The sequence below is a fragment of the Triplophysa dalaica genome, chromosome 18, assembly GCF_015846415.1.
Source record: "Triplophysa dalaica isolate WHDGS20190420 chromosome 18, ASM1584641v1, whole genome shotgun sequence".
NCBI classification, from domain to species: Eukaryota; Metazoa; Chordata; class Actinopteri; order Cypriniformes; family Nemacheilidae; genus Triplophysa; species Triplophysa dalaica.
This window is the reverse complement of record NC_079559.1, coordinates 10,526,973-10,546,873: the sequence shown is the minus strand read 5'-3', so window position 1 is coordinate 10,546,873 and position 19,901 is coordinate 10,526,973. Positions and strand designations below refer to the sequence as shown.

At 39.4% G+C, this 19,901-nt stretch overlaps 1 protein-coding gene across 3 annotated transcripts in view; it reads right to left on the bottom strand.

Annotated features, from left to right (window-relative positions):
- ccser1 (coiled-coil serine-rich protein 1) overlaps positions 1–19,901 on the bottom strand; it is a 74,239-nt gene that overhangs the window by 14,260 nt on the left and 40,078 nt on the right. The window contains exon 10 of one of the 3 annotated variants that reach the window (XM_056772944.1): positions 9,372–9,407. The exons of the other annotated variants lie outside the window; for them this stretch is intronic. Within the exon in view, the coding sequence (XP_056628922.1) occupies positions 9,405–9,407 (3 nt within the window). The 3' untranslated portion in view covers positions 9,372–9,404. The remainder of the gene's footprint in view (positions 1–9,371; positions 9,408–19,901) is intronic. 3 annotated transcript variants of the gene reach the window in all.

Sequence of the window (19,901 nt, the reverse complement as noted above, 5' to 3'; positions counted from 1 at the left end):
AAGGACCCCCAACGTTTATCTGCTGGGGTCCCATCGCGTTCAGCACGGAGCGGGAAAGACCCGGGAAGGCGCTGAAGTTGTCCTCGTGGCGTATAAGTGAGTCACACTTCACGCTGAGACTGTGGTAGTCTGGAAGAAGGAGCCGAGAGCTTGCGATGCACCTGCCCTACTTTGCTATGACTAATGAGCCCGAGGTGTCCTGAATCTGTCCACTGGTTAGGAGGGAGGGGAGGTGCAGATTCGGTCCCTCAGCTGGGCCTGGCCTCAAACTGCAGAGTAGTGATGGATATGCAGTCTCATCCCTGGGCACAGGGCCAGGATGGACACATGCTAGTGCACACACACACACACACACACACACAGGTAACAGTCAGCAAGATGCTGCATCAATTAGCAATGCTGAGTAGGGGATGATCACAGACGGGGAGCCACATCTAACTAAAGAATGACACCACACAGACGCCCTTCACTACACAACATTTTTCTGAAAACTCCTGGCAGCTTTGTTTGTCGTAATGGGAATTCACAAAGTTGATCAAATAAAGGAGGATGTTCGTATCAGATGTTGATGTGTGTCTTCATTTTGCCCTTTCCTCATATCACCGCCGCTTGTTCTATATGGTGAAAACCCTCCGCCATTGAGCACTAGTACAATTCTGGAGTAAATAACATCATCAGCTTCTCTAAGCAGGTCCACCCCCATCAACAAACAACGCTATGCTGTGATATATTGTCCTAATGATGTGCTTGAGGACACAGAGTAAAATACTGAAGCAATAAAACCTCACACATGTTCATTTGCTTTCTTCATGCGACAGTAATGTGAACTTAATAAGCCAAGTCTTCATAGCCTTGACTTTTTTCCACTTAAAACATAATTAGAGGAAAGGTATATCTAATACAGCCTGGATGAAAATAAACCATGAAGAGTTGGAGAACGGGAGTGTGTGGAAACACAAACATTTATGTTTTAATGAGCGTTGAAAAATGACTTTATGCGTGAGGTGATTTAACATGCTCTAGGACGGTACAGATCTAATCTATTTGTCGTCTTGTATACTTTCGCTCAGGGTAATCTTTCGGGAACACGCGCAGCTTTAAATGACAATTGTGAATCTGATCTTTCACCTACATTCTACAGACACATTTAATCTGTTTTTATCAAGCATCGGACATAACTGCTGTGATGTCTCCGAGATGAAGTTTGTGCTTTATTTTGATTTGAGCCCAAAATACTTGAATTGCTTTTTAAATTACTTTACGGTGTGACTTCTTGGCTACGCTATAACTCTTGCTTACAGAAAAGCTCTAATTTTAGATAAAAACAGATGTCGTGGAGATTTGGATAGGATCTTTCCCAATGTGAGCCAAATGAATCTAATTTAATTTCCAATCAATGCAACTTTTGGCACAATTGCTCTTTGACACAATATTAGATAGTTTAGATATTTGAAATACTTTCTATAATGTATACAATCATATAAGTAATATTGTCTGTGTCCTTCTGAAACCTCGTACTGTATGTCCAAATTCACAGTTTTTCAGGAAATGGAAAAAACATTGTACTTTTTAAATGATTAAATACGTTGACAAGCACTTTTGAATAGTTTTATTCGGTGGGATACTTGCAAAACCCAGTGACTATCACAAAATATGGAGATACGAGGTTGCTGAAGGACAGCAGCAAAACATAATTGTATATTTATAAAAAAATTAATAAGGAATTTTGTCAATAACATAACTTTTCAATATGAATCCTTAAAATAATAGATCACATCTCATGTCATTTCAAACCTGTATGACATTCTTTCATTCTCAGAACACAATAGATGATATTTTGAAAAATGTTGCTAAAATTGGTTCCCAGAGACATTTTGTTCATTTTGTGTTTGCTAAATAATATTCATACAGGTGAATTAACGATGACAGACTTTTTATTTTAGGTGAACTACATTTGATTTCACAATAAGAATAGGCCAATTGAGAACTGCATTGTACTTGTCCTGTTAAAGCATCTTTCATTCGCTCGAGAGCCATTGAGAAAGAGAGTAGCGCCAACGGAAGTTCCTAATTTCCGCGTGTCACATGATTCGAGTAACCTTCAGATAATTCCAGGAAGTTATGTTTTCTCTTTAAATGTTTAGATAAGTGTCTTTCATTTTTTTTTTCATTAAATGACTTAGGTCTTTAAATGGGTTAAAAGTTTACCTCAGTTGGTCTGATTAGCTGCAGCTCCATGCGTTACTAGTAACTTCCGGGACCCATTAAGAGCCTCCATGAACCGCCATTGCTGTGAAAAAACTGTTCCATTGGAGTCAACGGAGTTGACGCGACTCTCTCAATGGCTCTGATTCGTTGCATCTATCATTTGCAGCTAATTTCAATCATTTAAGATTTTTTCTGGGACTCATTAAATGAGCACTTCCAACAATTTGATATGATTTATTAGGGTCTTCCTGAAATGTCTGGAACATATTTTCCTTAAAAACACTCACTGGCTGTGTAAACAAAACCCTTTTGGCCTCGACAAAAAAAGCTTTGCTCACAGCAACCCGTTTTGGTGCATGTCTCTTTAATGATAATGAGCTACAGTGCACCCCAACCCCCTTCCGTCTGGCGTGTCAACACAATACACGTGTAGTACTGCCACGGAAATGGTTAAGCTAAATTATGTTTCCTGAACTCCTCTGCGGTTAGTTTTGTTTTAAACATAAAACTAAAACCCATGGAATGCGTCCCTGCAGATCTCAGCGGAATTCGTTGACAAGTTATAACGTTACACACACAACGTAAGAGCATAACTAGTATGCTGTGACAGATTTTTCAGCCTAAGGACGAATGATTTGAGACATTTAAAATGAAACTAACCGCAGTGTTCACCCGTTCATTTGCAAAACAAACAGCTTGGCGGAGTTGAACATATTAACGCACATAATGTATTAACATACATACAGCTCAACTCCAAGTGCACATTTGCCAAATAACATAATTATGTGAGTTGACACTGGATTTGAATATTCTATTTTGCCCGTGACTGACCTTCGCTATAGTATGCTAACGTTATCCTCCTATATATACAGTACATATACATCAATTTATACTGTGAATAAATATTACTTACACCCACAGCTTTGTCTCATTCATTTGGTCTCGATCCCTCTCGAGGAACAACTTTGAAGCTAATCCTCCTTGTACTGTCCCAAGTTGATAAAGTACTCCGGCTTGAAGTGATTTGCGCAAACAAGCAGGTTTTTACTTATGGTTTCTGAGGGATTTCCACTAAAAATAAAATAAATCCACTCCTAGCACTTCCGAGGTTAGGACTCATGCAGCGACTACATTGCATGTTGTCCACGAACTTTAGCCATTGCATCATGTACATCGCTGTCGCTTGTGAAAACAGCAATGGCGGCAGGGCCGTGGGTGGAATTGTGTAGATTAAGGGGCGGTAATATTATAATAAGAGCCTAAATCTAGTCACATCAGGAGCGAAATCTGACGCTTCGGTTTCTCACATGCTTGCAGCAAAGGACTTACCAAAACAAAGTTACTGGGATCTAGTTTTCACGTTTACTGGGTTGTTAGATGCACCAGGGACCCGATTATAGCACTTAAACACAGAAAAAATGTCATCCAATGGGTCATTTTCCTTTAAGAAAATGTAGAAGGAACATAATATCATTGCTAGCGAAAATAAAATGAAATCCTTATGGCTGGCCTCTATGTTTTTCCGGACCATCATCTATAGATTCATTTAAATACATTTACAGTAAAAGTCACAACCTCTACTACAAACCCAACTCGTATGTAACTAGGCCACGGAAAAACAACCAGAAACTGCTCAAGGTGGTATCCACAGCTGCAAATTTTTTTTTTAGCCTCCAGTGCTCTGAGGGCTGCAGGCACCTACAGAAAAAGCACACTGCAATGCCTTAGACAGGTCAGTTAAAGTAGATTCCTCTCAGAAACACAACTCGGACACAGATCTACTCTTTTTTGAGTCTTGCACTGCCCCAGCCTCTCATCTCTCTGATGCATATGAGATTCTGCCGCCCAGCTATTCCTCTGCTCTCGTCTCACTGCAGTCTGTGGAATAACACAGCGCTAATTAATTTCTAAATCCAGCCTATTCTCAAACCTAAAATCAACCTTTTGATGAATGTGCCGATTGCGGTGGATTTCAATTATGACACTCAAAAAAACCCAGCATGAAAGTACTGTCAGTTAATCGGTACATAAGTACCGCACAACAACTCTGTTCTACATTTAAGATTCAAACTAATGGATTCTTGATTTCCCAAGCTATAAATAGCAATCGCTAATTGAATTTAAAAGGGAACGACAAAAAATCTGATCAGTTTTCTCAACATTTTCATGTTATAGAGCAAATACGGAGAAATGTATGTATTTTACTCAACATGTTTCTAGGAATTACATCACCTACCAGTCTAACTGGATTATGATAACCAGCCAGAAGCACAATCAAAAAATGGGTTATTTTCAACTCAGCATTGGGTCAAAAAGGTCAAACAAAGCCATTGGGTTAAATTAAAGGGATAGTTCACTCACCCTCAGATTGTTCCAAACATGTAAAAAAAGTTTGTTCTGTACTTGAAAAGAATGTCAGTGATCAAACAGAATTCATCCCCCATTGAGTCCCATAGTATGTTTCCCTACTATGGCAGTAAATGGGTGATGAGATCTGACAGAATTTCCATTTTTGGGTGAACTGTCCCTTTAACCCAGAAAATCTTTAAATTTGACACAACAATAAATTAATTTCTAACCCACCGGTTGGGTTCATTTATTTTTGACCCAACGCTGGATTGAGAATAACCCAGCATTTCTTGGAGTGCATCACAATCTTTTAAAGAAAACCAACAAACCAGAGAACATCATTGAGAAGCAAACCCAACAATTCAGAATCCTTTTTAAAATTAGGTTCATGTAAATCCACCACATTAAAAGAGTACATTTATTAAACTCACAGGCACACAAACAAATTAAATAAGCAATTGTCAGATACAACCATCAGGGAGCCCACTGTTGTGTTTTGCACCACCCCTTCACATAAGTGTGTCTAAAAACATGAATAAATAAATAAAACTGTGATGCACTGCGTGGCCGTATCAGCAGTATTTCATACATGACTGGCCTTGTAAGATACTGGCAAGCTTTAAGAGCAGTATGGAGTGAGCAGCAGGTCATGTTCTATATATGGCAAGACTGGATAGCGGTTGGAGGTGGGAGCCGGGCACAGCCCCCATAATCCTTTAAATCCAACATGTAAATGTACAGTTTACTTAAATTCCTCAAGCTAACCTTCCCAGACTGATGAAAATGCATATGGGACACGAAAGTGGTGCGATACAGATGGGCCGCGCCTCTCTGCGTACAATCTAAACTGAGAGAGGATCAAGGCTTGACTGGCAGACTGGAGCAGAGCTGAGGAAAGTGGTTTTGAGATATCACAGCGTGGTTAAGCTACAGATGGCTGCGTGAGGTTTTAATAGGATCCATATGGAGACAGGTAACCAACGCGGCCGTTTATTTAAAACTCAAAGATGTGCGCTACATATCTGGATGACAATACACCAGGGTGAGATTTGAAGGACTGCACGAGAGATAGAGAGAGAGGATGTAAGGGCTCGTTTTTGTTTTCAGATGGTGTAAATAGGACGTTATACATAAAGGGAGACACAATAACAGCAAAATGGCTGTGTGATTTAGACCATAACCTCACCAATAAATAAATGCGGCACACACGGGACTTGCAAAGTGATCCTGGCAATTTAAAAATAATGATAAAACGGCACACAAAAAACGCTGAATTTATGAATAATCAGCAGTAAAGTTTTGCATGAGGATTGCATAAGGATAGAGACTAATAACTCGACGAGCTATAACTCTTTTGTTCCTGACGCACACGCATGCCATCGCACAAGCAATTTCAGGGATCATCAATGAGGAATTTCCATACTTGAGGAGTTACGTAAAGTTAAACTCATTTTTCACCAGTTTACCCTTCACTCAAAAAAGTGAGACGTGATATAATATGTATTAGGGGTGGGGAGAACATCAATACATTATGTTACTGTACTGATATTTCTAATACGTATGTAAAAATATGTAAAAAAATACAAAAACATAATGATAGAGGAGAGTGGCATTCAGAGCAAGTCTTTTGAAACAATGGTATAAGTAAAATGTACAGTTCATTTTTTCTGTACGGCTCAAGAAAATCCACTACGAAGTAATATTTATTATGGAATATCCAAGCCTGATGAAAATGAGTGAAAGACTGAGTTACATCACACTTAAAAAAAAAAAAAACTAACCAAGAGGGTATCTCTATCACAATTCACACATCAATATAATATAATGACATCGTATCGCCAGGTCCCTGCCGATTCCCACCCCGATACTGTATGTATGTGGACTCCATAACAAAAAAAAAGGATGAAAAACTCACGACACACTGCCCATTTTACCGTATTGTTATGGATTTATTTAAAACAACCCACATAAAATCAACTACTTTTCGGCTCATCTCGTTAAGTGATTTATGCGTGGGCTTCCATTTCCCCTTTTAAAGGAATCACTTTATAAAAACCAAAAACCACTTTGTATAAAAAAAAATACTAACTACAGCAGAACAGAACTTCGACTCTTCTACTAAAAGTTGCTTAAGGAAACATTCCTGCCAATAGACCATTTCCTCAGAGGTGCAGAATGAAAACACATCTGTCACTTGCTACTGTAAGCTTTAATTTAATACTAACATTCACTTTATTTTCCGATAGCATTCGGCCACTACAAGTTTGAGGATAAGACGTTGATGGGCAAGCTGAATTATCAGTGAATAATTTAGTTTATTTGCAAAAACAGATTCAATTTTCAAAAATCACCATTTTATTATGGTATCATGTTTTAAACTGCAGTTTGATTGATATTAAATGGAATGGACAGTAAAAAAAATGTTTATACAGGCAACTTCTCAAAACGTAAGCAATGCTGAGCCAGCACTGGTCCAGAAGAACTTCCTGTTTCAGTTCTTTAACACAACATAAACGCTTGAACAAAATACAACCAACAGAACATTTATAACCAAATCAAAACGTTAAACAAAAATCTTTAAGCTTTAATTATATATGTAAGATTTACCAGAAGTGCTTCTAAACCAGTGTTTATGTATTGTGAAGTGGTCTATACATGCCGTGTATGCAAAATTGCATAGATTGTGAACAGAACAAAAGTCTGGAAACAGAGTCATTCAAATGTTATTATCTTGAAACATGAAAAACAGTAATAAAGTCATTAAAAAGTATTAAAACTTAATGAGAAGAATAAAGCCAGTCAAGTGTGTCTAAACTATTGGTAGTAAGAGTCCACTTGTGAGAAAATTATCAATAGAGTCATAACAATTTTAATGAAGGATAGTAGAAAATTGACGCCATTAGTATCAGATTAAAATCTATAGAAACTGCTTCAAAATACAATACTTTTAACCTCAGTGTTCGACATTTATAGACAGGAGATGCTAGGCATACCTATGTGGCAGGTAAGTAAATGCATGACTGCGAGTCACTTGTCTCCCTCTAAGTCAGCTATTACCTCAATGCCACAGTTATATTTGTCACGCTATCGCTTGGGTTGACAAACCCCGTCAGTCATCTTTAGCGGGCAAATCTGTGGAAATCTGTACAACATTGCTGCGAGATGATTGCTCATCTTCTTTCTTTTCTTAGTACACTACACAAACCCAATATTTAATACCAAATGCCAAGTTTCTGATATCATAAACGTAATTCCATTACATGTGCCCTTGAGCTTTGACAGCGGGAGTATCGTAAAAGTCTGGAGATCGTAAAGTACTTTAAGCAGCACTAATTCCTGAGGTTTGGCGTTCTACCTGTGGAGGAGGGTACAGGCCGTGGATCAATAGAGGCCAGCTTTTGGCATCTCTCCATAAAAGACTGCCAGCGAGCAGGACTCACGGGCAACTTCCTGAATTTATGGAACAGTTGTCCCTGCATACCTCTGCACAGTTCTGCCGTCTACCTATTTTCCATTATAAGAGGCCCAGCTCACTTTTGACACGCTTGGTGGGATATGATCAAAAACACCAAAATGTGGTAGTTCATGAGTGTAAAATAAGTTAACACAACATATCAAATGTACTGAACAATCTGTCATAATAATGAAAAATATATACTGTATTTATATATTTGTTAAATGTCCAATGTGTATTTTTTTTTGGAGGATCTAATGACAGAAATGCAATACAATATACATAACTTTGCCTTTTCGAATGCACCATTTCTCCCGATAAATTCATAATACATCGCACCTTACATTGAATTCGCCATGTTGGTTCTACAGTAGCCGTAAATGGACAAACTGCTCTACAGAGCGTATTCATAAATATGTTATCTCCTTTGGGAAAGAAGCAAAAACATGACGACAAATCGCTTTCAAAATCTGCTTGCCTGAAAAATCTGGCCATTTTCCTCGCAAACATCATTCAGACTCAATGATTCAACACAACTTTCCATCCAGTGCCACTTCACGCCTCCCCGAAATACATATTGTGCCGCACATCACAGAGCACAATATGCCATTAGCTCAATAATTCGATCCCCACAACAGAACGTTCACATTATCTCCGACCACCGTTAAAAGCTAAAACCACACATTACTAAAATGAAAAGCAAATAGAGCAAGCATTAAGGTCTGGCTTTTTCCCGCACCCACCACAAGCTGCAGATATAGCAGAAATATATATAGGTGTGATTCGCAGCTTATTGACATTTTTTCAGAAAGAGCGTCGGAGGCTCGCCATAAATATGTATATGCGAGTCTTCCTCGATTTCACCCGTGTCCCCCACAAATTCGGGTTTTAAATGACTTTCTGGCATCCCCTTCACATTTGATGTTTTTCAATCTGTCCTGTTTTACCGCAGTCCTCGACGTCGTGCTAACAACGCACCTTCTGATTTGAATTTATCGGGAGCATCTATAAAGAGAGAGAGCCTGCCTCATAGTACCAACAGGAGCTTTCCGAAAAACTTTTTCGAATGCGCTGCGAAAGATTGGGCCGTGTGTGGATTTGAGTAAAGCGAGCAATCAAAAGATCCCCAGCAGAGACGATTAGGACAGAGCTGATAAGATTAGCACGCAACAATCAACGTAATTTCATATACGGCTCCACGGCAATTAAGACATTTGCGTTTGATTATTTGTTGATGCAATTTAAAAGCTCTGCGGTTTCCCGTAATGAGACAAGGTGAGGATTGGTGAAGAAAAGCAGCCTTCCTTTGATTAGAGACAGAGCTGCTTGACTCAGAGGGAGAGAGAGAGAGATACCCTACCTGCGTCGTGCTGCCTGCGCGGGCTGCTTCTGTTTACTGCACCCATGGGAAGAAAAGGGGAGAGGGGGGAACAAAACAACACAGAGACAGATGAACATGGTGTGTACAAATGACAGAAAAGAAAAAAAAACTGTGAAATAGAGAGAAAATCAAAAAGGTCTACGTGATAACAAAAAACAATGGCTTGTGGCAATTTGAAGATGACGTGCATTAGAACTTATGTATGTATAAACAGAAGATGAAAACGTTGTTTGGATAAAACTTGACTGTGAAGGCAGGGAGCAAAATGCTGTATTGGATTTAATTCCGTCTCTTGTTGCATTTCCCACTACATTTCATTTAAACACTAAACAAAATGTCAGGTGCAACAGGTCAACTAAAACAGGTCCATGCAATTTGCAACAACCTGCGCTATTTCGCGATAAGGTATCTGCCAAACTAAAAAGGTATTGTTTTTTTTAATTAAATTATGATAACGCCAAATGACAAAGTGCTTTTAAGAAGAGTCCGACTGCACTAATCTACGCTTAACAAAGCCAAATGCAATTGACCAATTTTCACAGACCTAATAACATGCTACAGAGAGCAAATCGCATTTAAATATATATTAGAAAATGAAGAGGGAGACCGAGAAATAAATGTTTAATTCCTACGTTTGCTCATCCTGTTATTTAGATTGTTTTACAGGTTAATAAAACATTAATGAGCGAAGCCTGGTAACGTGTTTGGTGAAGAAACAGGCTTTGAGTCTGACAGGGTGATGGAAAGGCTTGGAAGTAAGACGTGAGATGCTAGTGAAGGCCGTGGGTGGATGACTATGTGGTGTGGATGGAAAGAGACGAGCTCAAATAAATATTAAAGCAAAGAAAACAGCAAAATGGCTCGAACGTTATTAAAAATACACTAAAGCGATAGGGGTCCATCAATTATTACCTGTGAAATCCAGATGAAGACATTTTGAACCCTGCTAGGGAAGTAAATTAATATATTCATTGAATTCTGAAGTCTATGTAGGGCGGGCAAGGCCCGTAGTGCAGCATCACAATGTCCTTCCTCGACGAATAAAACAGCCAAACTCAACTTATAAACCGATCCACCAGATCCTCAAATCAGCACACAAATAAGAGGCTGCGTCATATTTTCCACTGCTGTGGGCTGCGCGCAAAACCGAGATCTCATAAATATTCCAAAGGAGAGTTGTGCAAAAATCTAATTTGTTTCCTGGGCAGCCCGTGCTGAGGAATGTGACTGTTCATCCTGACATCACACAAATCACAGGCACGGCTGAAGAGCGACTATGATAAAAATAAACGTGCGTTTCTGATTCCCATTATCACTGAATGTCACCGTTTATATAATTATTTATGAACTTCTTTATTGTGGCGCAACATTCCTGCTTCTCACGGCCATCTGTCCCCAGTGAGGTATTGCTTGCGCGTTCTATTAGAACGGCCTGAAGGGATACGAATAGGCTGGACCAGCTCTCACCTTCTGTTAATGGTGGAGAACACCCTGCGGGCAGTCTCCAGTCGGACCTGTCCACAGGGACTCAGACCTTCTGTCAGGGCGCAAGATCACAGATTTTACCTTGACAAAGTTATCATGGTCATGTTTATACAGGATATTTTGAGAGAAGCTTTAAAAAGACAGGAAGGAGAGAGAAGGTGGCCTCCTTTCCTCAGCGGACAGAAAGGTAACGACAAAGTATTTGAGAATGAGAAAAATTTAATAATCATATTGAAATGAAAGGGTCACCCAAAAATATAAAATCTGTCATTGTTTACTCACGCACGAGTTGTGTTCGAATATGCATCAATTTCTTTGTTCTGATGAACACATTAAGATATTTGAAAGCATACTTGAACTAAACAGTTCTTGGCCATCATTGACTAGAAAAATGACAATGGTAGTCAAAAGTGCCTGTGAACTTTTTGCTTTTTTACATTCTTTAAAATATCTTATTTTTGGTTCAACAGAACAAATATATTTATGAAGCAATTTTTCCTACTATGCTAGTCAATGATGCCAAGAACTGTTTGGTTACAAGCATTCTTCCGAACATCTTTCTCCGTGATCATCGGTACAAAGAAATGTGTACAGATTTGGAACAACTTGAGAGTAAGTAAATGAAGACAGAATTTAACATTTTGGGTAAACTGTTCCTTTAAATGGCGTACCACCTACTGTAAGTCTGATGGAGGTACAAGGTACAAACATCAAAATCACATGCAAAGGATTGCGGGTAATCATAGTGTATATTTTTAGTCACAGGAACCAGTGGCAGTCCATGAATGTTTATCACCTCGTCTTTCTCACTAGGTTTTCATGCGTTGTAATTTTCGTCACTAATAATATTATTCAGTGCTGTAATTTTGCTCTGGAATTCAGACGTAGTCTCGAAAACCAGACTTTTGACTATCGGCGTAATAATGCTGACTAAGTTTGGCGCATGTTCTAGTTTATTCTCTGTGGAAGGTCATTTAAATTATAGCGGAGCATTCTGTTCTGCAAATAACACAAAATGAGCGGCATTCGTGTGATGACTTCTTGCTCAGATGGAATAAGAATATTTCAGCGACCCAACCACTTACAATTATTGCAAAACTCCTTTATAACCACACAACATTATAAACAGACTCATTTTAACAGCATTTCAAGAAATTGTCTAAGCATACTGTCTTGTGACAAAAACCTTTCAATCTTTTGGGGTTTCTGACGTTGACAGAAAATGTGATTGGACTTCTTGAGCTTAATTTCGAACAACAGTAAGATTTATATCCTCGTGCCTCTATGCACCACCTGACAGAGCAGTATTTCTAATGTTCGCACACTCCCACTGTGTTTTAGAGCTTTAACTATTTCCTGCTGGTGAATGTTCTAACGCCACAGCAGCACCCACACACTCTCACTGCACCTGACGCTTCTTCAAAAGAAAGTCCAGATGGAGGGCCATTGTAACAACCGGCCTCATGTGTTTTCTCTATTATCCACATTATCACGTCTTAAATCGTTTTGGTGTTAAACCTAATCCAGCCTCTTATTTGGCTGACTTTCAGCAACTCGCTCACCGCCCTCGCTCTTCTTCTCATCTTCACATAATCCCACTGTCACTACGATACAGGTCTTCTCTTTTCTGCCTTGCAAACGTCACCTGGACTTCCTGCCAGAAGTAAAAATGTCAATATTTCCTCCTGTTGCAAAAGTTGTACTCACATAAATTTGGAAGTGATTGAGCATTGTAACCTATCACAGACTGACGTCTGCTATACACATACTGTAAATGCAACAACAATGAATCAGAGGAGCTCAAGTATCTTCTGAAGTGCCTTGAAATGTGCGGCTCTGTTCAATCCATTGACAATTTCCACTAAACTGGGAGTTATGGCGTGATATATTCAGTGGCTCCTCCCCCTGGCCATAGAATGATGACATAACCATTAACCGGTTTTGAATCTTCCAAATGCGAATTTGATTTGGATCATAATAGTCTTAAGATAACCGTAATGGGAAATGCCAAATGGCTTTTTCCGTGAAATACAAAAGAACATATTTTAAGAAAGATCTTAATAGTTTCCGCCAATCAAATAATATGGAAATTGGGCAAAATATTAATTGGTTCTAAATATTCCTCAAAATATCTTCTTTTCTCTTCTGAAGAAAAAAGAGGTTTGGGTAGATATAAGAGTGAGTAAATGAAAATAAATGTTACAATTTTCTGGTGAACTATCACTTTAAGGCAAATATTTACTGTATATAGTAATAAAACATTACAAACCTAAGTCTATAAGCCACAACAATGATTAGTGCAGTGGTTTAAAACATATATGTAATTTATGTTTCACGCTATTTTGGTATCACAAATTGTGAAATTAACTGTGAATACAAGATCGAAGAAAAAATAGCAATTGATTGAATATTTGTCATGACGTACAAGCCCTAGATGATATCTTAATTACTCTGAATGAGAACCAGTAGACAGAGTGATGTGGGTGTTCTGACCACCCGACTACATCCTGGCATCTGTCCAGCTCACTTATCTCAATCTTATCCCGCGTGTAACGGCACAGAGCAGCACTTAATTATGAACCGAGCCACACTTCAAATGCTCTCTCACCATCACAGGCTCGTAAACTCCCCGGGGTGTTTATCATGGAGCGGACGAACTATACGCAGAGCTACGATGCATCAGTCTAGACACAATACATTACAGTATATATCAAACAATGCTGGTTGGGCTAACAAACGGCATGTCGGACACCAGTACTTTATGTTTGCTCGTGTTCATAAATAAAACAAAATAAAGAGTTTTGGCAAAAGCATAAAAGGCCCAACAGCTAAGAGAGAGTGTTCTGCTAATTAAAGGCTAACGCCAGAACAAATCTCATTCCATGGCCTGCAGATCTCACACAGCCTGCATTCTCTGGAACAGTGTCAGTATCATCCCAGGTGCTCCTCTTCCAGTTAACAAATAGGTCAATATTGCCAAGCAACACAGTACAGATACTCTCTTTCAGCACAATGTTTTTTCACTTTGTAAAGCATTACGGCAGACGCAATTGTACACATCAATATAAACACACAAATAGGATCAAAGCGTCAGAGTCTCTCTGCTTCTCTGCAGAAAGCTTCCCCACCTGAGTAAACACAGAGCTTTCATCTTCCCATTCCGGTCGCCACGGGTGTATGAAATGCTGGGTTACCACTCTTTTACCGTATACGTGGATTACATCACTAGACACGCAGTCCACGTTCGAGCGGCTCTATGTGCTTTCTGAAACTTCCTTTCAAGCTTTGAGGATTAATAAGTTATGGATTCAGAACAGGCACACACACAATACCACACATCGGCTGCAGGTTAGATAAAAAGAGTTGGCTGAGGCTGGATATGAGTAATACATGATGGACAGTTAGAGAGCTCCAAGTAAAAACACAAAAGAGATAATATGCAGAACAAGTGTCTGGGCCGCAGATGGTATTTCGAAGCAATCTTCGAGTGCCATTTGCGAGTTCGGCCATTGAAACAGGATGCCTGGTGTACTTCCAAGTTCAGAGTCTCCAGCAGGGCACAGAGATAACTTGTGCAGAATATCTGATGGAGAAGGAACGGAGGTAAACAGACATAAAGATAATGCCGTCATTATCACAAAATAAACTCATAAAGGTGGGTCTTGAACTATCCTGCATTTTGTGATTTATAATACTTATTACACGACTGCGTTCGCAATAAATCAATAAAGAAATAGAGGGATATTAAATATTGATTCAAGTTTAAATTATTACCTTCCTTTTACTTAAAACAACTATTTATGGCCCTATCCGTGAAAGGCCAGCTAATCATTTTTGTCCTGTTTTCTACATAAATCATATATACATCATATAAAGAGTTTGGTTCCGTTAATTCCGTTTTAAAAACATTTCAAAAATCATGTTTTTTTATTGTGCATTCCAATTAATATCAATCAAACTGCAGTTGTCTTGTTTTCATTTGAGCCATAATAACTAAAAATAAACTTAAACCATTAAACACAATAATATGATAAATAATATGAATATGATAACATAATAAAAAACATAATTTTTAAATAAATAAACAGAGTTATCTCATTTTGGCACCAAACATTTCAAATATAAGCAGATGTAGTATCAATAAATATTCAGTAATTTAAAGTAAAATAAAGTAGTGTTTCTCCACATCACCATATAATATATCACTCAATATGCAATGCATACACATTTGATATATATATGTGTGCGTTTACATGCACATTAATATCCTTAATAAGCTGAAAGACGCTATTTCTGTTTGAAAACGTTTTTTTTTTTTGTGGCTACGCAACCACCAAATCAGCTGTCCTGTCAGTCAAGGATTATAGCGCGAGCACTCTAGTTGCTGTTAACTGTCATATTAGCAGAAACTAAAACAGGTACAAGGAAAAGGCCCTTGCTCTGACCTTGCCCAGTTAACCTGTGTCAGCCAGCACAAGCTTCTCCTTCATCATTGCAGTCTCTGGACGTTTCAAGCAACTGTAACGTTGCGTTACCACAGCGGAAGCCCTGCTTCTCCCTTCATACGATTGGACAGTGGGGAAAAAAGGAGCATGACGTCAACTGCTTTTCTGCACAGGGTAGATTTTTTTCCAACTTCAAAAAACACAAGGCGCACGGTACGCATAAGCAGCACGCAAAACGCTCCCTGACAACTGAAAACAATTCAAAAGAGGAGCATCTAACAGCAAAAAACACATTCTGTATGATCAGCACCTAAAAGTCCGCTCTCCAAAAATACAGTTGATGTAGAAATGGCAAAATGAAAAAATGTTAGTGCATTTGCGGATACTGCAGACATGAGAAGAGATATAAAAATAAAACTTTTGACAGATTTCCAGCTTAATATTTTATAACTAGACAGACCATCAATAATGCGTCAATGCACGAGAGTAATATGAAACGTCTAAATTTTTCCATGTAAACGCGCCGGTTTATTAAAATGCATTTAAACATGTGAAAACTGGTTTCCTTTATAAGCTTTTGATAGATATCTGTTTATTTTGTGCATGTAAACGCACTCATCACTGTCAGACTGACGTCATTACTCTAGGTCACCCTTCATGTTTGTCTGTGGGTTTTGAAATGATGTAACTATTAAACTATTAAAAAGAGCTTGTTGACTTTTCCAACACAGTGTTTTTACATCGAGTGCTTTCTTCATATCTTGTAAAAAAGCAGTTTTTGGAGATACAAGGTTTCAGTCTGACAGCAACGGTTGCCTGGATTGTTCTATAATAACAAATATAACAAATAATAGCAAATATAACTTATTTCAAACCAAAGCAAATTCCAATAAGAGATACAAGCAACATTAAGGTTGTATTTTTCCAAGTAAACTATAATCTACATTAAGCAGTCATTATACATTCATATCTGAATATGCAGTGAATGACCAATCAGAAAGAAGTACTTCAAAGAGCCGTTTAATAATCCAATAATCGAGAAAAATGAAAGTCAGAGTGGCAGGCATTGGCACAGGTTTGTGTCAGGAACAGTTTGTGGGTTAAGAATCAACAGGGCCAAGGGAGAGAGTGTGAAGGTAAGAGAGTACAAAAAAACAGAACATCATGCCATGCACTGGAGGAAACATCTCAGAACACATAGCAAGTGAACTCACATGGCCTCCTGCAAGAGGAACCTGCAGAAGCTTTGCCTTGAGAATGACCCTGAAACCAAAGCAATGCCTTTAAAGCACAGTTTGCACACAACCACACAACACATAAACAAGAGCAACAGTCAACCTGACCAGCGAGCAGACCTCGCTCTCTCTGAGGTTGTGTACACATCATTAATTCACCTCACCTGCTTACTGCGTTTCATTAATGCACTGGTCCAAGTTAATCTGTTTATCTAATGCCTCTGTAGGTCACTAAATCCATTAAAGATGTTTTAGGATGCTGCCAAAGTCAGTAAAAGTAAAACTAGATGGGTCAAGGTAAAACCACGAAGGGTGGCTTCACTGTTCAGAAGCTCAATGGCCTCGGGCCATTTCCGCCCAGGAGTGATCACACAGAGCTTGAGAAACGCAAGATAATAGCAAGAATGGATTTGGAATGGCCTTTACAAAAGTGAGAGGGCAAGGTGAACCATGAAAAGCGCTGCATCCAAAGGTGAACAAGAAGCATGAAATGTTTAGATATCATAATGCATGTGACCTAAAAGGTCAAGGGGTTTCCACACCATTTCTAATATCAGAAAGGCTCTAAAAACAAAATGAAAATCTGGTAATAGACAGCAAACTAAATATCTAACTTCTTTATCAAAGTTACCAGAACAGGAAGCAATTACCGCCCAGCAGGCGTGTCATTCTATGAAGCTCTGCGCTCACACTCTGACCCATGCAGAGAGAAAAGCATGCCGGTTTGAGCAATGAAGTTGAGAATTTAGCATAACAGGTCCCCCGCACAAGCGATCAGATGGGCCCCGGCATGACTCTGTGAAACAGGGTGGACCCCTAATGTGCAAATGTATCGAAATGAATAAATAAGCAAAATGAAATAAATTGGAAACAATTAAGAGATTGATGGGAAAGTTTAATTTTCTTGCAAAACGGGCTTGAAATGTATCTAATCAAGGCTGGAAAGCAGAACAGTGGGAGATGTCCAGTAAGCTCCATTAACAGGTGTCCTCCAGCTATATAAAGTCGACCACTGATCAATCTCCCTCTCTGGTGGAATCCAACCGTTTTGGGCAAATATCAGAAAAAAATGACTTATTCTGCCTGGAAGGGGGTTTCATTTGGCTAAATATTCGAGCATTTTAATAAGAACTGTCACTTGTATAAAAAAGATTTATGACTAAGGGAAATAACGCAAAAAACTGAAGCTAATCCATAAAACTTCATATCTTGGCTGCGGAAGGGAGGGATGCCAGAGCAAATGAGCTCTTAAGTGCTTTTTCATTTAAATAGCTGAGCGGCTGTATGGAGGGCAGAGCTTAATATTAACTGGCTTAGGCCGGCATAATAAAGCAGTGTAACAGACATAACAGCAGAGAGAGACATCTCAAGGGAGACGAAAGACCTTTCGGCGGCTTTTGAGGTGGCCATCACATCCGACGGGGAAAATTCAAGTCAAATTTATTGAAAAATAATGTGAAAATGGTACGGATATAACCTGTTCTTTATTAAATTGAACCTTAGTTAGTTACCTTACCATGTACTATCAATAAACTGGGAGTCAAACGACTGGGTTTTGCAAATATTTAAGCAATAAAAAGTATTAAAAATATTAATCATTTGAAAAGTACAATGTTGACGGTTCACAGGAACAGCGATTTTTTTTGCCGCAAATTTGTACATCCGAGGTTTCAGAAAGACAGCGACAATACAATCACTTTCCATGAAATCTAACTGTTTGGTGTGCACAAAATGAATTTCCACCATCCACATCAACCAGTTTTTACCGTATGTATTTATAGTCTATATTGTGAAAACATTGCTCAGCAAATAAGAGTTATCCATAACAGCCAAGTGCTCCACTGGAGCATTATACATCATTCTGCCATACGACGCATCATTTCTTCTGCTCTCGGACAGATGAGCAGGTTGGCCCCTGTCCATCTCTCTGTGCCACTTTGTCCTGACAGGAGCCCCTTCGCACGAACCCGCTCCTTCCCGCTGCGCATCAGGACAGCAGGGACAGAGGGGACTTTGAGAAGTCTTTGCGGGAGGGACAGTGGCTGCGTATCACTGTCCCGCGCTTCCGAAAGAGGCCATTCGGGCCCCCTGGTGCACTGTGACTCAACAGCGGGCACCAGAAGCCTATCTTCCTCTCGCTTTCAGCTAATTAGCTCAGCTGGTGAGAGAAGCAGGGTGCTCCAGAAAAAAAGACGAAAGAACAAGTGTTAAAAAAGGAAACGGATGACCTCCTCCAGTTGAAGCAGCCTTAGAAATAGATGACCCACTTGTAGACACACTTTTGGATATTTGCGCGGCCTCAATGCGGTAACCCATATAGCGGGCGTAGCCTACGTGGGGCAGGGTGGAAATGCAGAACTCATCTCTTGCCGAGCTGGTGCCTAAGGGTCTGGTGCTTGCTCACGTGTGCTTGTCCAACGTCGGTACATCTGAGGCAGACAGGAAGAAGATCCACCCACGTCCTCCCACGCGACCATTTCCACATGTGGTCTTTTTGGGACCGCAGAAAAAAAAGCTCGCTCGCTGCAAAAACGCCGCTTATCTAATGTGTCGGCTACATAATGAGCACTCTTTCTAATATTTCAGCTTTTTAGAGCACTTTTCATCAACAGCATGCGATGCCGAAGTCTGATGGAGTGATGGAGCATTAGCGCCACAATAGTCACAGAATGGATTGCCGAGCAATACGAAAAAGCCATCCGGATTCCCATCACATACGCATATTAGCTGGAATACAAAGCGAAAGTCTGAAGAGATGTTAAATGCCAGGGGGGAAAATGGACCGTGTCGCTGCAGTGGTCCAACTGAAAGCCATTTGGCTGTAAAGTGACTGAAAGAATACTGATGTGGCCGCTGTCAGCTCCCCTCAACTCCAGGGTCATAATTTATGACAGAAATCTCAAAAGAGAATGTTCCATCACAACCATCAGCGAGTCAACAAATTCAATTTATTAAAGCGATGATAAGCTCATCACAAACAGCGCAAACGCTGAGAGAGAAATAAACGCACACACGCTTGGAGATATACAAAAATACTGAAGCATCTCTCAACAGCTTTTGACCGAATCATGAAATGTTATTTAGTGTTTTTATAAGCAAGTGTCTCGAAAGGAAAAACATTAACAGAGAGGACAGTTTGAATGCTGGGTTTTGTAAAATGTGATGCATTTGCATTAATCTCTGTTAATGAGTCATTTAAAGTTTGATGCACTTAAATGAGCACAGCTTGCTGACTCACCGCAATAAGGCATCATCGACATTTGTTGTGTGAGAACTTTTAAGAGGTGCCTATGGGAACAAGAAAACATCTACCTTTTGTCCAAAGTTAAGAAGTAAAACAAATA